The sequence below is a fragment of the Peromyscus leucopus genome, chromosome 7, assembly GCF_004664715.2.
Source record: "Peromyscus leucopus breed LL Stock chromosome 7, UCI_PerLeu_2.1, whole genome shotgun sequence".
Lineage (NCBI taxonomy): Eukaryota > Metazoa > Chordata > Mammalia > Rodentia > Cricetidae > Peromyscus > Peromyscus leucopus.
Window position 1 is genome coordinate 88,137,516 of NC_051069.1, and position 20,264 is coordinate 88,157,779.

Below are 20,264 nucleotides of genomic sequence, written 5' to 3' on the forward strand. Positions count from 1 at the left end.
GGTTTTTTGAAACTTCAGAGCCCACCCCCGAGTGACACACTTCCTCCAACAAGGCCACACCTACTCCGGCAAGGCCACACCCCCAATCCTTCTAATCCTTTCAAACAGTGCCACGCCCTAGTGACCAAGCATTAAAATATATAAGCCTATGGGAGCCATTCTAATTCAAGACACCACAACATGTTAATTGCTGGATCATACAGCAACCCAAAGTAACTTCTCCTCGGAGTCACCATTTTGTTTTCCACAGCAGTAATACCATTTTGTATTCCCATCAACAACGCACAGAAATTTGAGTTTCTCCCCACCGTCGCCAACACTTATTTCCAGTACTTTCATCTTTGCTGTCCCAAAATGTAGAGCTTGGCATATTGAAGCCTTGGTGAGAGAAGGCCCTAAAACACAACAAAACCTCCCAGAACTTAAAAGTAATGAGAATCAACGAAAAGGCAGCAGGACCCATAATCAGGAGAGAGAAAATAATTCCCTCCAACTTCTGCCCCGGCTTTCTGGGATCTGCATAAGGGATCTGGAAAATGATTGCCATCTGATCAAACGGAGTACTCTCGAAGTGTCTCCTTATGTGGGCCTTGGCAATAAACGCTTTAGTTTGGCGGGCTTACAGAGATGCCTGCAGAGCAGCAGCCGCTGGCCTAGTTTACCGGACAGTGGCTGCATCCTGCCATGGGTGAGATGTGGAAGAGAAGGGAGGGAGACGAAGGTGTCTGTCCTGCCGCTCATCAAGGCCTGGGAACTTAGATGCTGGATTTTCTTAGCGAGAGTAAAAGAGGCATTCCCTCCTTCTTCCATCCCCTACAGCTCTAAAAATAGCTGTTCCGGGGCGCTGCGGAGAGGCTCCGCCTCTGCTGGGGGTGGGGGTGGGAGGCAGTGCAGACCCCGAGCCCTGAGCTACTAGCGTGGAGAGGCGTGCAGGATCCTTGCATTCGGCTAATAGTGTCCGCCTGGCTGGCAGCATCCTCGGGCTGCACTGCGGAGATGGGGTGAGTCTGGACCTGTGGGTGGGGTGAGTGAGGACGTGGCACCTTCCCCAGACCTCCAGTCTTCAGCCCCTGCTCCGAGTGACCCCCAGGGTGACCGAGGCCTCCCCGGAAAACTATGCCTGGAATCTAGCCGGGAGCCGCGGGAGGGAGCGCGGTTCCAGGCGGAGCTACTCCGCCGCTGCGCGCGCAGGTTAAACATTAGTGGCTGCGGTCACCCAGCCAAGGAACCGAGCTGCGTGGCCCAGGGTGCTTCACGACGTCTCCTTCCCTACGCCTCCATCCCAGCGGCCTCGGATTGTTCTGGACTGAGGTACCCTGCTGGCGAAGGGCTGGCATGCTTGGAGATGCGGAATGAGATGACTGACACCCAGGCCCCTTCCACATCCCCCCCCCCCCCCCTTCTTCGGGAGGGTGGTCTTGGGAATGGAGTTTGAAAACAGTCAAGTGATCTAAGGGGACAATGATCTGAGTTCTGTAGAGAAGGGGGCAGGGGCGGGGGTGGGGTGGGTTTCTAACAAGATGATTTTTAAACAAATATTGGCATCTCTAGTTCCTTCACTTCCGGTCCCAGGCTGAAGTTTAGCAGGAGCACAGCGTTAGGATCAGAGGTGGATGTGATTAGAAGTCCATGGGAGACTGGGTAGGTACAGGGCAATAGTTTAAGAGGCAGGAGCAGAGGACAGGGCTTGGGTAGGATTGCCTTTAGAGAGGATCCTGAAGGGCCCAGGGCCTGTGCTGTCCTGGCCAGCTCTCCAGGAATTGGTTTCTGTCAGGATTAGGTGAGGCCTAGTGAGTGTGAGATGTTCCAAACCTGCCTCCTCCATCCTCCTGTGAGGAAGTGTGTCTACTGAGCAAGATGGTTACTACCTCCTCCTTCCTTCCCCAAGGTGTGGTGTGGCATGTGAAAACAACAATTTTGCTCAGAGGTTGTCTGGCTGCCAACACCCAGCACCTGGAGACATCTCCCACTGTGGGCTCAGATGCATGTCTCAGGTTGGAGGCAGAACCTCTTTGTGCGGCTGGGCTTGTGGGTTCTGCCTGGGAGCTGAGCTTTTGTTAGAAAGTTAAGTGTGCTACTCAGAACACCAAGTGGAGAAGGGGAGCACTTGGTGGGCAGTTCTGAATGTCCTGTGGCCACTTTGCAGAAAGGGGCAGTTGTGGCCAACAAGGCTGACCAGTGAGTGACCACTTTCCTCTCACCAGGCCTGGCAATTCCAGTGAGGAGTCTGGCCCAGATGAAAGATGGAGAATTCTGTTAGGAAGCAACAACGCTTTAATAGACAAGGAACACTGGTACAGTCTGTCTGTCAGTTTTCTTTCTGGGGATGTGAAACAGGTTTTGTTTGTTTTTGACACTTCTGTACCTGGGATAGGTCAATGTCAGGCCTATTCCTCTTCTCTGAGATACTCTCAAGAGGCATCAGTTACGGCTCCACCTACATTTTTATTATTTATTTATTTATTTTGAGCTGAGGATTGAACCCAGGGACTTGCTCTACCACTGAGGTAAATGTGTGTGATAAACATTCACAATAGCTTTTATAAGTGTTTTTTTTCTTAATTCTTTGAGAATCTCTTACATGCATTCTGATCATACTCCCTCACCCTCTCCACCCTCATTTCCCTACCTGCCCAGCTTGTGAGTAGGGCCTGCCCTGGAGCATGGTTGACCTGCCAGGGGTCATGTGTACAAGGCCCTGCATTGGGTCCCCACCAGCACACCACACCAAACAAACTGTTAAGAGGAACTCATTTTAAAGTTGCTGGGCAGAGATGGGCAGCCACAAGGGAGATCTTTGTGCCTCCAGGAGTGAATCTCTCTTTTGCTGCTTGGAAGTTCTGAGCGTGGATGCAGCCCCGAGACCTGTTTTTAATGTTTAAGAAAACATTTATTTAAATAAACCGAGAAACTCGGAGATCTAGACTGAGGTCTGTACAAATGCTCTGCAGTCCTTCCCATCAGGGGCTCCAGCGCTCCCTTGCCTCTGGTGTGTGGAGAGCCTGTTTGCAAACTGTGGGAAGGTTTCCTTGGCAGCCATGACAATTAGCACTAATGACAAGCCTGGAGTTCCCCAGGGCAGGCACTGTGAAGTTAGCTTGGAAGCCAGGGCAAGTTGGTAAATGATTGCCCACAGCCCCTTAGAAGCCTGGCACTTCCTGAACTTTCTTCTTGGTTTCATTTTTGAGGAAGGAAAAGAGACAGTAAGATGTGTAGATGCAATGTCAATGAAAAAGAGAATTAGATGTTTGGGCAATTTTGTGAATACTCTCTTTGGTAGAAGAGTCGCCAGCTTCCAGGATTTGTTTTCTTACAGAGCCGCTGGCTTGGGAGGCAGTAAACACCGCTGCAGGTTTTTTTTTTTTTTTTTTTTTTTTTTAAACATTGAGTGTGGAATTGCTACGGGGGAAATGAACGCTCTCACAGTGGAGCAAGCTTGAAATACTAGCATAAACCTCCGTTTGGATCATGGGGGTAAAGTAGGATTGGGGAGTTTCCCCGAACCCCGTCAAAAAACGTGTAGATACAGGTAACACAGCCTCAGATTTCCTAATGACGGTGAATCATCTCTCCCTCGAGTTTCTGTTCCCAGATGTGGGAAAACAGTCTGCTGTAGCTCAGTCTGGAGAAGGCCCGAGTCCCTGTCCCTGGGGTGTGCTGTTTCTTGGTAACCAGCTACATGCTCAAGTGCTTTGTCTTCTGCTTATCCTTACCAGGAAGCAGGCTTTGGAGCTGAGGTACGGTGAGGATTTAAGGTCTCCAGCACTGACCCTGTGATGATTTGCTGTGAACCCTGGCAGCCCTTCCATTCTGCTCAAGAAATCTCAGGTACTGTGTTTCCACAGTGAAAAATAATCTGTTGTATCATTTGTATGACACCACTGCCATCATTATTGGGAGGTTGTTTGGTGTAATTCAGATTTGTGGGGTCAGACAGAAATAGCACCTGGCATGAAGGTGCTTGATAAATAATAGCTATAACCATGAGACCACCATCTGTATGAATTCTCATTATTTCTAGTCTACCTTTTGAAGCCAGAACCCTCAGACTGCTAAGAACCAGACTTCTAGAGTCATAGAACGTGATAAGAGTGATACTTTTGGGGGTGCAGTAAAACCTCATGAACCGAGAACTCTACTTCAGAATTGTATGTAAGCAGAGTGGGGTCTCCCCTCACAGTGTTTATGAAGTTTGCTTAGAATGTAAAAAGAAAGATTTGGAGACACTGGAGAGCATGCTGTGAAGCCGGATCTTGACGGCCATGCTGGGCACTAGGAGGGCTCACTGATGTGCCTGAGCCCACCCACGAGAGCCGAGCCTTTAGTAGCCAGTGGGATCCATCTGTGACTGCAGGTGGTCAGCTGTCTAGCACTACTACACTGTGACTGCATTTCCCCATAGTGAGTCCGAAGGAAAGACGGATAACTCATTTGTCCCGTTGATTCTAACTCTTGGTGGCCCTAGCCTCATTTCCCCAGAACCCCATGAACAGGGAATTTTGAGGCAAATAATATAAGGCTTTGGTAGTTTTGTTCAGTTTAATAGCCACCAGGAAGTGGGTCAGAGACTGAGGTGCAGTAGACAAAAATAAGGCAGTGTGCAGCCCCTGAAACTCTCAGACATGGGGGAGCAGGCAGGGAAGAACACAGCCGTGTCTTGGTGTGGACCCCTTCTTGGATCCTACCCTGATACTTAACCACTCTCTAGGGTAAGTTCTGCATATTTCTCTGTCTTTTCGGAGAATAAACTCTGGAGCCAGACACTGTAATTAGGTGATTGTGGGAAAATCATTCCTTTCCTTATTCACTTCCCCAGTTTCTCCATCTGTGTAATGGGTTGCTGTGAGAATAAGTGGGGAAACATATGTAAAACCTTAGAACTGTGCATGGAATTGAGAGATGTTCGCTTTCATTTCTTCCTCCCCCCTCCCCTCTTCCCCTTCCTTCATCATGGAGGGAACCATTGTCTGGGATCCCATGTATTCTGAATTGTAGTGCCTGGCTCTTTGCAAGGGCTTGGGAGTCATTTGCTGGCATGGACCAGACTGAATACTTAGTGCTCTGGATTCCCAGAAAAGAGCCAGGAAATTTGGACTCTGGCCTAGAAGGGATTTCTGGTGACAGTCAAGATGAGCAGAGTCTTGAAGCATGTGTCCATCTTGAGCAGGCACAGAAGGAAGTGACAGAGGGTAATCTATCCTGAGAGGCTGCAGAGACAGTGGCTGAGAGCCCAGGCTGGAGTTGAGCTGCTCGGATTTGAGTCCGGCTTCTGGACCTTGGACAAATATCTTTATTCTCCATGACTCAACATATGATGGCAGCTCTTGAGGAATTTTTTTAAATACATTTTTATTTTATGTGTATGAGTGTTTGCCTGCATGTATGTATGCATACCACATTCTTTTTTAAGACATAATAATATATTTTATTATTATTATTATTATTATTATTATTACTATTATTTTGATTTTTCAAGACAGGGTTTCTCTGTATAGTTTTGCGCCTTCCTGGATCTCGCTTTGTAGGCCAGGCTGGCCTCGAACTCACAGAGATCCACCTGCCTCTGCCTCCCGTGTGCTGTTATTAAAGGCGTGCGCCACCACCGCCCGTCTATTTTTTATTTACTTTTGAGACCATCTCAAAAATAGTGATCTCACATTCACTATGCAACTGAGGATGATCTTGAACTCCTATCTTACCTCTCTCAAGTGTAGATATTACCACATTTGACTTACTTAAGTTCTTTTTGGGTATACCACATTCTTGCCTGGTGCCTACAGAGGCCAGAAGAGGGCTTCAGGTTCCCTGGAACTGGAGTTATAGACAGTTGTGAGTTGTGTTGTGGGTGCTGAAAATAGAACCTGGGTCCTCTGTAAGAGCAGCCAGACCTCTTAACTGCTGAGCCATCACTCTAGTCTCTAGAAATCGTTTTGAGAAACATTCTCCCCATTGCCATAATCCTCAGTACTCCACTGTAGAGGTTCTCTACTGCTCTCTGCCTTATTTGTTGGTGTGTGTGTGTGTGTGTGTGTGTGTGTGTGTGTGTGTGTGTGTGTGTGATGTAGAGGAGGGGGCAGGACATGCACATGGAGATCAGAGGAAAACTTGGTGGAGTCAGTTCTCTCCTCCCACATCTATGTGGGCCCCAGGGATGTAACTTGGGTCATTAGAATTATGAGGCATGCCTTTACCTGATGAACCAACCATCTTGTGGGCTCTCCACCTGGGTTATTGAGGGTCTCTTGCTGAACCCAGAGCTCACTGATTGGCTAAATTGGCTGGCCACTGAATTCCAGGGATCTGCCTGTGTTTGTCTCCTACCTGGTGCTAGGGTTACTTGTACGTGCCATCATGCTTGGCTTTTATGTGGGTTCTGGGGAATGCAAATGTAGGTCTTTATGCTTCTGGGGGCAGATACCTTACAAGTAGGCTGGCTCCCAGCCCTGGTCCTGGGTTCTAACATGTTCTCAGGTGATGAACTAGGAGCTGACCCAGGGAGCGGAGGACTCTGAGAACCACAGCTTTATTGAGTTTCAGACACTGAGGCAGAGAATCAGTTTGTCATGAAGCATGTGCTGAGGTTTCTGTCTTACCTGGCATTTCCTGTATTTAATGCTACTTTTCTGACACTGTTGGAACTTGAGTTTGAAATCTAAGCAGTTTGGAAAAGTTGGATCCAAAATTCACAAGAGGCAGAAAGGACCTGAGCAAAGAAATTTGGGGGTAGCCCAAGGCTCAGTCAAGAGCAGAGTAGCTGAAACAGTGAGTATATGGACTCATCCGCAGGAACATGCAATGAGACATAGGCCGGAGGGTGAACAGTGGATAAATGTAGGGGGCACCCACACCTCTGCCTTAAAGGCAAAAGAATATCATTGCTGGATGGGTAGGCTGGCAGGAGAGAGAGAGAGAGAGAGAGAGAGAGAGAGAGAGAGAGAGAGAGAGAGAGAGAGAGAGAGCTGGTGATGGAGAGCTGTGGCCTTGTCACTAAAGAGATGACTGTTGGCTAAGACGGGAGGCCAAAGCTTAAATAGTTAAAGAGTGAGCTTCTCAGGCCTGGGAGGACAGGAAGCAGGTGTCCTGTTACCCTTGTGCACAGGACGCCTGGTAACCTGCTGTTGCTCAGAGGCAGGGCTTGTTGTGAGCAGTCGTCTCGGAGGCTCTGGTAGTGAGGCTGCAGCTTGGAGCTAAGCATGGTGAGTACCATGTCACACAACTCCTCTTTTGCTTGCAACCTGGCGTATCGAATAGTGTAGAAAATATACCGATCATGGCGGGATGCTTATGCTGGATGGTGTTGTTTTTGGAAGAGTATCTGAGAAATGAAGGAGAGGAGTTGAAACTGAAGAGCTAAGCTCAGGACATCCTATGACCAGTCTGAGGATCAACCAAAGAGGTCTGCAGCCAGCACAGTGGCAGCAAGGAGCCACACACTGAACCCCAAGGTGGGGAGCAGGGGTGTGGTTAATACAGCACACACTATTCACAATGCTGGCAGCTGGGCTAAGCCCAAAGAGGTATACAGTAAACAAGGGAACACTTTGTGAACAAATGAATTAGAGGCTTAAGGGAAAAGGGGTGAGCCTTGAGTTAAAGTAAAACTTCAAGAAGAGAGCCTTACCACAGTTGACAAGTTCAGGTCCACAAACGTTGGAGGGTCATGAATGTGTCGCTGCATTTCAGCCTGTTTCCCTTGTTGAGACAGACCAGACATTCTGTCCAGACTTCCAGTTTGTGGAACTGGCATAATGGTACTGTATCTGAAGGGAGCAGGCAAATGCGTCTTGGCCTGTGTGCTGCCATTTTGACTTCACACTTCATTTTACCTGTAGGGTGAAATTAATTTCAGGTTCCCAAGCCCTAGGGGAGCTGAGAACTTTCCAATGGCTGATCAACTTCCTCCCTAAACCATAGAAATAGTGGTTATGCATCTTTAGTTCTCTAGAAACATGGCTGGTCCTAACAACACAAAGAACCGATGAATCTGATTGGCTGGACTAAAAGGCTTGCACATTTGCTGGTTGACAATGATGGAACACTCAGGGAAGCCCCTAATCTTTGATTTCTGATTGGTGCAAATTGTAACTGTAACTTGGCAACAGGTGTTTGTGAATTTTATACTTACAAACCCCATTTCTGCCCCTGCTTGGGGCCGTTAAGAGAAACAAGACTCCCACGTCCTTGTCCTGCAGCCATGATTGATCAGTGACCCTCTTATGTAGTGAATTATTAAAATCTTTGGAACCCATAAGTGTTGTCTTTCTCCTTCCTCATGGTGCATAACAGGCTCGGTGTAACATATCTATTTGTAGATTCATACTTAGCTTAGAGATTGCATGAAGCATGTTGGTGTTACCTCTGAGCCTCTCCCCTGTCTCCCCTCCCCCTCACTGCTTCTCATAGTCCCTGGGAAGCAGGTGGAGCTGGCCTGGCCATTGCCACTGCCTTTTCTAGAGGAAGGCAGTTCAGAAGGGACAGGGACTTTCCTAGAGCCCCTTCTCTGCCCACCCAGCCCCACTGTTTCTTCAAGGCTTTTTTTCTTTCATGAGTTTTGTGACCTTTTGTGTTGTTACTTTTCTCGTTGTTTTAACAAATACCCAACAAAAGCAATTTAAGGAAACATGGGTCTTTTGGGGCTTACTATTTAAAGGAATACGGTTCATTACAGTGGGGTGGGGGTGGGCATGGCAGTAGGGGTGTGAGGTGGCGGACCACTGCTTCCACAGACAGGAAGCAGAGAATGCTGCCTTACTGAGTTTGGGACTCCAGGCCAGGGGACGGACCATATCCAGGGTGGGGCTTCCCTCCTGGCTTAATACTCTCTGGAAACGCCTGATAGACAAGCTGAGAGGTGTGTCTCCTAGGTGACTCCAAACCCAGTCAAGTTGACAAGGAAGATAAACTTTTCTTCTCTGCCTTTGGATTGCATTTCAATGACTGGATCACACAGGCTGGGAAGAACTTGATAAATGGGGAACTGTGTACCTTTTCTCATCTTAGACTGTCAATCCGCAAGGGTGGAAACTGTATTTTTTTTTTTTTAGTTCAAAAAAAAATAATAAAAGTAATAGGTAATGGTGGGAAGAACTTTGAATAACATAGAGAAGTGAAAACTAAAAAAAAAGAAAAACAAAAATCTAACAGCGCTTCCATTTCCTGTAAGTAGTCAGTGCTAATAGCTTTTAAAGGCTGTTTTAGAAAGTCTGTGATTATGAAATCAGGCATGTAAATGAATCTTGTGACTAACAAGCGTGCACATTTTACATAATCAGAACAGGTATAAATCACTCCGGTGGACATCGTGTAAGGCTCCTCTATCTATCTAACCACCTGCTGTTTGTCATCCATCTATCCATTTATTTATCCCATGGTCTCATTTTTGTCTTTCAGACAGCCATCCCAATGAGATCTATAGCTATGCAATTTTTTGAGTTATTATTAAATGTGATTGTATTAATAGTAAACCAGAAAGAAAGGCATATACATGTATGTGTGTAGATGTGCACATATGAAGCCATTATTCCCTATTAGGAATAATAATAATACTGTCTTGCCCTTGTAACAACAGAGTAGAAATACCATTTGTATCCCATATTGTACTTTTCATTCTTTTTTTTTTTTTTTTTTTTTTTTTTTTGGTTTTTCCAGACAGGGTTTCTCTGTGTAGCCTTGGCTGTCCTGGCACTTGTTCTGTAGACCAGGCAGGTCTTGAACTCAGAGATCTGCCTGCCTCTGACTTCTGAGCTGGGATTAAAGGCGTGCACCATCACTACCTGCTGTACTTTGCTTTCTTATGTATTTTCTTGTACATTACTTTTATAAATAATATTGCAATGGCAATTTTTCACAGGTACCTTTGTGCAAATGAGTTTGTCTGTAGAGTAAATTATAATTCACCTTTTTATTAAGAATTTCTCTCTCTCTCTCTCTTTCTCTCTCTCTCTCTCTGTGTGTGTGTGTGTGTGTGTGTTGTGTGTGTGTGTATGCTTTGTGCATGCAAGGTAGGTACTTTACCACTGAGCTACAGCCCCAGGCTTCTGCCCCTTTAGAGTATTTTTTGACAATTACTCAGGCTGGCCTTGAACTTACTCTGTAGTATAGGCAGGTCTTGAACTCATGATCATCCTGACTCAACCTCCCAAGTATCTGGGATTGTAGGTCCTCATGCATCAGGCCTGTCTTTAAGAAATGATTTTTTTTTCCAAAAATTTAATTTTTCTCTAAGTACTGGAGATCAAATCCAGGGTTTTATGAATGCTAGGCAGTCACTTTACTACTGAACTGCATTCCAGCCATAGTTATAATAATAATGATGGTGATGATGATGATGATGATATTTCTCCTCCTTCTTGTTTTTTTGAGACAGATTTCTCAAAATCTGTGTAACAACCCTGGCTATTCTGGAACTCAATCTGTAGACCAGGTTGGTCTTGAACTCACAGAGATCTGCCTACCTCTATCTCCCAAGTGCTGAGATTAAAGGCATGTACCACCACCTCTTGGCTTATAATTCTTAGTAGTAATGTATTAATTTTAAATTCCCATTGATATTGTCAAATTACTGTTCAAAGAGAAATTATATGCCTACCATCTTAGTTTGGGTTTCTATTGCTGTAATAAAACACTATAATAAAAAACAACTTGCGGGTAGCCGGGCGTGGTGGCGCACGCCTTTAATCCCAGCACTCGGGAGGCAGAGGCAGGCGGATCTCTGTGAGTTCGAGGCCAGCCTGGTCTACCAAGTGAGTTCCAGGAAAGGCGCAAAGCTACACAAAGAAACCCTGTCTCGAAAAAACCAAAAAAAAAAAAAAAAACAACTTTCGGAGAAAAGGGTTTATTTTGGCTTACAACTCTCAGGTCACATGCCATCATTAAAAGGAAGTCACTCAATGAAGTCAGTTCCTCAAGGCAGGAACCTCGAGGCAGGAACTGGAGCAGAAGCCATGGAGGAACGCTGCTTACTGGCTTGCTCCTATAGCTTGCTCAGTTTGTTTTCTTATTCACTCCTGGATCACATGCCCAGAAGTAGCACCGCCCACAGTGGGTTGGCCCCTCCCACAGCAATCATCAATTAAGAAAATGCCCCACACGCCTGCACGCCGCCTGATCTTATGGAGGCATGTCCTAACTGCAGGTGATTCTAGCTTGTGGCAATTTGATAAAAAGCTGGCAAATATACCTACCGAGAGTACAGGAAATAGAATCCTAGTCTTTTGGAAAAAACGAAAACAAAGCTCTTTTCTCTAATCTGTTAATGGGCGTGGAGTGAAGCTCCCCATTAGAGCATTTGCCTGGCACACCTAAGGCCCTGTGTGTAATCCTCAGTGCAGGAAAAAAAAAAAAAAGGCAACAAATAAACAATCAGGCCACCATAGACTGGGCACACTTTGTGCAGAGACATAGCGGCTTTCCCCCTGGCTGGGCTGGACCTTATTTCACTTACAGTCCACCAGAAAGAACTTGGTCACATGATCACACTTTACTGCAGGAGAAACTGGGAAATGTAGTCCAGACATGTGCTACTAGAATGTGGTGTAACACAAGGCACTATTGTGGCCATTAGGTGTCTCTGCCATTCCGGGAGAGTTGTTGGACTTTATCCAAAGTAACTGTAGTGTTGCCCTTGTACACTTGACCGAATTCTTTGCCAGGCACTACTGCAGTGGTCTGTAGGGGGTTCCTGAGGACCCCACCAGGTGCCAGGCAGTAGGCTGGGTGTGTCACTGGCCTCCTTCGTCACCACAGTCCTTCCAAGTGGGTTTCCTGCTCCCCACAGACACAGGAGGTTTACGAGGAAGAGACTTGCTCAAGGCAGAGGATTCACATACATATCTGTGCAATGGAAATCCCACCTTTCTTTCCCACACTGTAGCCATATGAACACAGTGCATCATACTGAGTAGCTTTTATATAGACGAATCACTGTGCTCCACTTTAAGGTTTGGCTGAACAGGTGTATGGAAGATACAGCCATTCGAACTTGTCTGACTTGGACCCTTCCATTTTCCAGGTCTTCTTTCAGCTCCTTGGCCAGTGGCCTTGGTGGCACTCTACCCCTGTGGTCAGTCCAGAGCCTCTCCTGCCCATGCAGTATTCAGCAGCCACTGTTGAGGGCCTTAGTGGCCCGCTGTCTGGGGCCTACACACTCCCCACCTTCAAGTTCCAGCCTCGCCGTGAGAGCATAGACTGGAGGCGCATCAGCGCTGTGGACGTGGACCGTGTGGCCCGGGAGCTGGACGTGGCCACCCTGCAGGAGAACATTGCTGGCGTCACCTTCTGCAACTTGGATCGAGAGGTGTGCAACCACTGTAGGCAGCCGGTGGACCCAGCGCTGCTCAAGGTGCTGCGCCTGGCACAGCTCATCATCGAGTACCTCCTGCACTGCCAGGACTGCCTGAGTGCCAGCGTGGCGCAGCTGGAAGCTCGGCTGCAGGCCAGCCTGGGCCAGCAGCAGCGTGGCCAGCAGGAGCTGGGGCGCCAGGCTGATGAGCTCAAGGGTGTTCGGGAGGAGAGCCGGCGTCGGCGAAAGATGATCAGCACCCTGCAGCAGCTGCTCCTGCAGACCGGTGCCCACAGCTACCACACGGTGAGGATTCTTTGCTGAGGGGAACCTGGGCTGTGCACCTTAGGCACCAGGCCAGATGAATGGTACTGCCTTGGGCCACGGGACTACTGGAGGCCACTCTCACCAGTGAGGGGCAGGTTTTAGAGGTGGCATTCTGAGAGTCTGAGGATTGCTGTTGGGTGCTATGCTATGTAAGTGTAGAATGGATGTGTGAGAGATGAGTGTACAGGGTTATGTATACGGAGTACTCCTGTGCATGGAGAGGATGCAGGTGTAGTGTGTGAAGGTGTGACTGTATGAGGTTTGTATCTGTGTGGGGGTGTGTTAAATGCATATATGCAAATGATTGAAGTACCTCTATGATATCTGTAGAATATGTATTGTGTAATGTGTGCTTGTACTGACTTACCACAATGATCTCAGCTGCGAGGTCTAATATAAAAATGTATTTATGATGTGTGTCTGTGTGTTTGAGGGGGTGAGGGATGTAAATGTCTGTCTGTACATATAGAGACTATAGGTAAGGGTGTCTATGTGAATGAATGAAGGAGATGTAGTATACATACCTGAGTATGTATGGAAGGTATGTGTGTTTGTGCATGTACAAGGATGAAGAGTTTGTATGTATGCAGAGTGTGCCCTGTAAAGGCATGTGTGCATAGAAGCATGTGGAGGTTGACTGGGTGTGTGGCAAGGCATAGTGGAGGCAGGTTTAGACAGATTATTTCATAGTTCAGACAGATTATTTCATAGTTCAGACAGATGGCCAGTGCAGCGCGTAAGCATTTGAATCCACTGCACCAGAAATGTAGGTTGAGATATTAACCCTGGCCATGGGCCAGACTCTAGAATGTAGTTACAGATCATGCTGGATTTTAGGTTTTTCAGGAGATTCATAGTTTGGGGCAATGTGGGGTGCTAGTATGGGGTGGGGCAATAAAATGCCCCATCCAACTTATATTCCTCTTACAACTAGAGGTTTATTTCTGTTAAGTATGCAGTGGGCAGAACCTGTCAGTGCAGTCTGTCCAATGTGATTGTACTGCAAGTGACAGAGATCTGCCTGGCTCTGCCTCCTGAGTACTCCAGGTAAAGGTCTGTTCCACCAGGACTTAAATAAAAAGTCACTTCCTAGAAATTGCTTTCTGCTTATATATAATGACTAGAATTTAGTGACATGGTCACATTCGGTTGTAAGGGGCTGGGGCATGTGGTGGTTCTTTCCACCGGCCTTGTATTCTACTGAAAACCAGGGTTCCTATTTTCCTTCCCTACCCACTCCCACTAATCTTTCCTTATCTATATGGTGATGGGAACCCAGGGTCTCACACACTCCCAACCCTTCAAATTATTTCTATTTCTGAAGCAGCCCACGGGCGCCGTGGAGGCAGATTTTCAATGCAGGGAAGTCCCGTGCTCTCTGGGGGATCTAACCCCGCTCTTTCAACTGCTTCCCCTCTGTGTAGTGCCATTTGTGTGACAAGACATTCATGAATGCCACCTTTCTCCGGGGCCACATCCAGCGCAGGCATGCAGGCACAACAGAAGTCGGTGAGTCGGGGCAGCATCTGGGAGCTGCTGGGCTGGGATTTGGTGAGTGGGGCACATACACATGAACCTGCTAGGGAACAAGAGGGATCAGACAGGTTTCATTGTATCTTTTTCCTTTCTATGAGTGACAGCGGTTAGCACTTTGCCTCTGAATTTTTGTACCTTTCGCTGTGCCTGAAGCAGACAGTGACTCTCAATGGCCTTCGGTCTCCTCGGCCTCATCTGAAGCCCTCTGAGGCTGGCTTTGGGCATAAATGGGGCAAATGAGCCGTCAGACCAGTTCTTTGGCCGTTCTGTGTACTGGAGCTTATCATGACTTAATCACTTTATTTAATTTTACCATTTCAGATTCCAAAGGCGCAGCAAGGCCTTGTGCTGTACTCATAAAGTTACATGTACTTTTTGAGTTCAACAGAAATATCAGTACAATAAAATAAATGCATAAATAATGTAAAAATTTCATTGAGGAAAACATCGTTATTTCCCATCATAGTAATTCCCTTTGAAGAAAAGAATTTTTAGAATTGAGAATGTAACTCAGTAATGTAGGACTTGCTTGTATGAGTGAAGTTCTAGGTTCAGTCCTTAGAGACACACACACACACACACACACACACACACAGAGAGAGAGAGAGCATGCTTAACGCAGTACCATTTAACTATGCACTTACATCTCTCTTCATAGTTCTATACTGGGGATTATTAAGGAAAAATAGTCTATGTCTTAAATACTAGTTTCTTGTAAAAATATGTCTTAGATATGGAAACTTAACTACATGGTGATACATAGGAAAAGAAAAATAAAAACAATGGGCATTATCACTGGCAGTTATTATTTTGATGTATTTTTCTCCATATATTTGCAAGCATATAAAAAATCACTTTTGCCAGGCGGTGGTGGCACATGCCTTTAATCCTAGCACTCGGGAGGCAGAGCCAGGCAGATCTCTGTGAGTTCGAGGTCAGCCTGGTCTACAGAGTGAGTTTCAGGAAAGGCGCTAAGCTACACAGGGAAACCCTGTCTTGAAACCCCCCCCCAAAAAAACAAAACAAAACAAAACAAAACAAAACAAAAAAAACCCAAAAAATCACTTTTGATGATTGCTTGAGAATATACTACAGTTTTTTTGTTTGTTTGTTTTGAGACAGGGTTTCTCTGTGTACCCTTGACTGTCCCGGAACTTGCTCTGTAGACCAGTCTGGCCTCAAACTTGCAGAGATCCACCTGCTTCTGCCTTCCAAGTACTGGGATTAAAGGGATGCGCCACCACTGCCTGGCTTTTTTTTTTTTTTTTTGTTGTTGTTGTTTAAAGAGTTGGTCTTGAACTAATGCTAGCCTTGAACTCCTGATTTTCCTGCCTAAGATTCCAGGGCACTGGGATTTCAGATGTATGTTACCATGCCTGGCTTATGCAAAGTAATGGGGATCAAAAAGAAGGCGCTGTGCACACTAGGCAGGACTCTGTGAGCCCTAAAACATCTTTGAAAACACAATTTTTAATAACTGAACAGAATGTCATGATGTGACCATCAGTTTCTTTTGCATTGTTCTGCAGAATATCTGAGTAACCAAAAAATCTCCTTACTGTGTAGCAGAGGATTAACATTCTCATATGTAAATCCTTGTATCTTCTAGAAGGAGAAGGGACTGTTCTTTTTCTATTTTAAGATTTATTTTTATTTATGTGTATGTTTCTCTGTGTGTATGCCACAAGTGTGTGTGTGTGTGTGTGTGTGTGTGTGTGTGTGTGTGTGTATTTACCTACAGGGGCCAGAAGAGGGCGTTGGGTCACTTAGGGATGGGAGTTACAGGCAGTTAGTTGTGAGCCACTCAACACAGATGTTGGGCACAGAACTCAGGTTCTCTGGAAGAGCAGCAAGTGCTCTTCATCACTGAGCCATCTCTCCAGCCCTGGGAAATGTGTTCTTAAGTCAATTTTGCTGCCGGCTCTTCTAGTCTACACTTACCTTTGATTACTTTACTAAAACTGAAATAGTGCTGCATTCCAGAATTGCTTGTTCTGCCTATCTGGCAGCATAGGCTTTTAATTCCAGCCACTTAGGAAGCTGAAGCAGGAGAATTGAAAGGTCCTGCCAGGGCAACTTAGTGAGAGCCTGTCTTTTATTTATTTATTTATTTATTTATTTATTTATTTATTTATTTATTTATTATGTATGCAGTGTTCTAATTGCATGTGTCCTTGCCAGAAGAGGGCACCAGGTCTTATTACAGGTGGTTGTGAACCACCATGTGGTTGCTGGGAATTGAACTCAGGACCTCTGGAAGAATAGCCAGTGCTCTTAACCTCTGAACCATCTCTCCAGCCCGAGAGCCTGTCTTAAAACAGAATGTTAAAATGGGGGTGGTGGTGAAGATGTAGCTCTCTAGGGGGCTTGCCTACAGTGTAGTACTTATTTCAAAGTAAATATTGATTTTTACTTTTATTTATTTATTTGAAAACATTTTTTAAAAAAAGATTGATTTTATGTGTATGAGTATTTTGTCTGCATATATGTGCATCACATGTGTGCCTGGTTCCCACAGAGACCAGAAGAGGGCATCAGATCCCTGGAACTGGAGCTACAGACAGTTATGAGCCACCATGTGGGTGCTGGGAGTCGAACCTGGGTCCTCTGGAAGAGAAGCCAATGCTCTTAACCCCTGAGCCATCTCTCCAGCCCCAAGGCTGATTTTTAATAAGAGTACTTGGTAATTTCCATTTAGAAGTCACTAAATGTAGTTTTATATTTCATTCTCTATCTGTTATTCAAATACAGTGGTTCTCAACCTGTAGATAGCAACCCCTTTGGAGTTTGAACAACCCTTTCACAGGGATTGCCTAAGACCATCAGAAAACACAGATATATACATTATGTTTCATAGGGTAGCAAGGTTACAGTTATATAGTAGTAAGGAAATAATTTTATGGCTGGGGTCAGCACAGCATGAGGAACTGTGTTAAAGGGTCTCAGCATTAGGAGGGTTGAGAACCACTGCTCTGATAGTTGCATGTCCGTCTGTCATTACTGTCAAAATACTCTGAAGTACAGTTGCTAAGGGCTCACATTTAGGGACCTGTCATGCCAGACACTGTGCTAAGTAAGTAAGCACTTTGTGTTGTCACATTTCATTCTCACTTCGTACCCCACTCCCCACTCGAGTGCTCTTCTGTTTCTGTTTTGCAGTTTGGGGGACCAGAGGGACAGGGAGGTGGGGGATATGCTCTTCGTCCCAGGTCAATGAACTGCTCCGGGACAAAGCTGCTCTCAGACCGAGATGTGATTGCAGAGGGAGGAATGTCCCATCGTTGCCTTTTCACCTCTCCTTGTGTTGACCCCAGGAAAGCAGAAGCAGGAGCAGCCACTGGGGGAGGTGCTGGAGGAGCTGCGGGCCAAGCTCCAGTGGACCCAAGGGGAGCTGGAAGCCCAGAGAGAAGCTGAGCGGCAGCGGCAGGCCCAGGTAGGCGTGCAGGGCAAAGGTTGGGGAGACTCAGGGCGTTGTGCTCAGCCATGCAGAAGACTCCTGCAGGGTCCAAATTCCCATTGGTGTCCCTGAGCCAGAAGTCAGATAGAGGGCCACCTTCTCTTATGTGGGGCATAGTTATCATTTGTCCAGAAAGGACCTGTGTGGCCGAAAGTGGAGCGGAGAGTCATGGTCTTCTGCATAGTGATGCTGAAGGCATCTGAACTTGAATATAATGTTTTGTGTTAGTTGGCTCAGCGTTTTTTGGCTAATTGGTTTTGAATCTAGCTCTGGAATCTAGGCTGGGGGTGGTGGGAGGGGGAGTGTGGTGTAAATATTTACGGAGTGAAAACACTAGCCTTCATTCCTCCACGTATTCCTCATTGTTTATTGTGTTAGCAGGCGTTGAGTACCAACCGGCCTTGTAAGGAGTGTAAAGAAAGAGAAAGTGAGTCTTATCATCAAGGGAGTTTACAGTTTAGAGAAGACATGTCTGCAGGGGACCACTCTGGGTCTAAACCACAGGGGCTGAGGGTGGAGAGTTCTCTGGATCCCCGTAGGTTATACATGTGTAAGAGGCCTTCTGGGGTCCTCAGCAAGTGTTTGCTACAACGTGGAAGAAGTGACTGACTGTATTGCTTTTTCTCTCTCTCTTTTGTAGGAAGTAGAGATGACTCGTCAGAGGGAAATAGAAGCTAGAAAAAAGTTTGATGAATGGAAAGAAAAAGAACGAAGCAAGCTTTATGGGGAAATAGACAAGTTGAAACAATTATTTTGGGATGAATTTAAAACTGTTGCCAACCAGAACTCTACGCTAGAAGAGGTAGGTTCCCAACACAAAAAGCTTTCCAAAATTATTTTGTTGAAAACCTATTTGTTCTTAAAAATTAATTGTGTGTGTGTGTGTGTGTGTGTGTGTGTGTGTGTGTGTGTGCAGATTGGCTTGTCCCATGCACATGCATGTAGAGATCAGAGATGGACATGAGTTGTCTTCTGCCATCTTTCTGTATCTTACTTCTTTTTCAGATTTATTTTTATTTGTGTGTGTGTGTGTGTGTGTGTGTGTGTGTATTCACACATATGTGTGGGTACCTGTGGAAATCAGAAGAGGACATCAGGTCACCCAGAACTGGAGTTACAGGCCGTTGTGAGCTGCTTCATGTGGGTGATGGGAACTGAACTCGGGTCCTGTGTAACATCAGCAAGTGCTCTTCCCAGCTGAGCCATCTTTTTAGACCTTCCACCTTAGGTTTTTTAATTCACTGATTTACTTTTTGGTTGTTTGAGACAGGATCTTTCTCCATAGCCCTGGCTGTCCTGGAACTTGGTATGTACACCAGGCTGGCCTCAGTCTCATAGAGATCCGTCTGCCTCTGCCTCTGAGTACTGGGATTAAAGGCATGCGCCCCCACACTCACATTCCGAACCTTAGTTTTTGAGACATGGTCTCTTACTAAACAGGGAGACCAAATTTTGACTTGAGTGACTGGCCAGTGAGCCCTTAGGATTGGCTTTTCTCCAGCTCTAATCCCTGGTTTTACAGATGTGTACTGCTGCACCTGGCTCTTACGTGGGTGCTGGGATTTGAGCTCAGGTTCCTTTTTTTTCCCCTTTTTTTCACAATATGTAGCTCTGGCTATCCTGGAACTCACTATGTAGATAGACCAGGCTCGCCTCTGCCTCCCAAGTGTTGTGTTTAAAAGCATGTGCCACTATGTCAGGGTGAACTCAGGGTCTTAGGTTTGTACAAGCACGTTGCCCACGGAGGCCTCTTCCCACCCACCCTCGGAAGTCATTACTTAGTCTGCGCTGGTCTTACCGTGCGGTTGTCGGAGCTGACACAGCGTAAGCTTGGACAACAGACGCCAGCACTCAGGGAATCCCACAGTGCTCAGGGAAACACGCACTGCTCTGTCACACGCTTGCTGTGTGATCTTGGGTGAGTTATTTTACCTCCCTGTGCGTTAGTTTCTTTTGCGTATGATAGATTTTTAACAACTTTAATTTAGCATATAGTACATACCACTATCTGGAATTTAATTAGAACTCTCTAGAAAATTAACCTTATTTTGCAAAGAGTTCTCATTACTGGGCAAAAAAAGTGATAGAAGATAAATGAATACATTTTTCTCCTGACTTATATCTGCTGAATTCTGGCTATATGGGGCGGCGGCGGCGGCGGCAGCGGCGGCGGCGGGGCGGGGTGGGGTGGGGGTGGGTGGGGGGGTGTCCTATGGTAGTTGCATACAATAGGTAGCATTTACTGAATGTTTCCTGCCTCTGTGCAGAACACTGTTTTTGTTTGTTTGTTTGTTTTGTTTATATTTTATTTTACTTTATTTTGTTTTGTTTTGAGACAAAGTCTCTGTCACCTGGCTGGCCTGGAACTTGTTATGTAAAACAGGCTGGTCTCACACTCACAGCAATCTTCTTGCCTTTGTTTTGTGAGTGCTTAGGTTACAGTCTGAGTCATTATGCTCAGCCACAAAAAAAGTGTGCACATCAAACTTTTTATGCAGCCCTGACAGGCCTTGAACTTTCTGTCCTCCTGGCTCAGCTTCACAGGGCACTGAGATTACAGGCATGTGCCATTTTGCCTGGCTAAGTTTCATTTGGGGAGGCGGGGAGGGTGCGTGCGTGCGTGCGTGCGTGCGTGCGTGCGTGCGTGGAAGGCAAGCTGCTATT

At 46.3% G+C, this 20,264-nt stretch overlaps 1 protein-coding gene across 4 annotated transcripts in view; it reads left to right on the top strand.

Annotated features, from left to right (window-relative positions):
• Nucleotides 1-516: 516 nt before the first annotated feature.
• Nucleotides 517-20,264, top strand: part of Dzip1l (DAZ interacting zinc finger protein 1 like) — a 40,842-nt gene continuing 21,094 nt past the window's right edge. For 2 of the 4 annotated variants that reach the window (XM_028869963.2, XM_028869965.2), the window contains exons 1-6: nucleotides 517-1,001; nucleotides 3,717-3,828; nucleotides 12,011-12,586; nucleotides 14,032-14,116; nucleotides 17,458-17,576; nucleotides 18,241-18,402. In XM_028869963.2, the coding sequence (XP_028725796.1) occupies nucleotides 12,086-12,586; nucleotides 14,032-14,116; nucleotides 17,458-17,576; nucleotides 18,241-18,402 (867 nt within the window). In that variant the 5' untranslated portion in view covers nucleotides 517-1,001; nucleotides 3,717-3,828; nucleotides 12,011-12,085. The other 2 variants (XM_028869964.2, XM_037207875.1) reach the window with 2 other exon arrangements.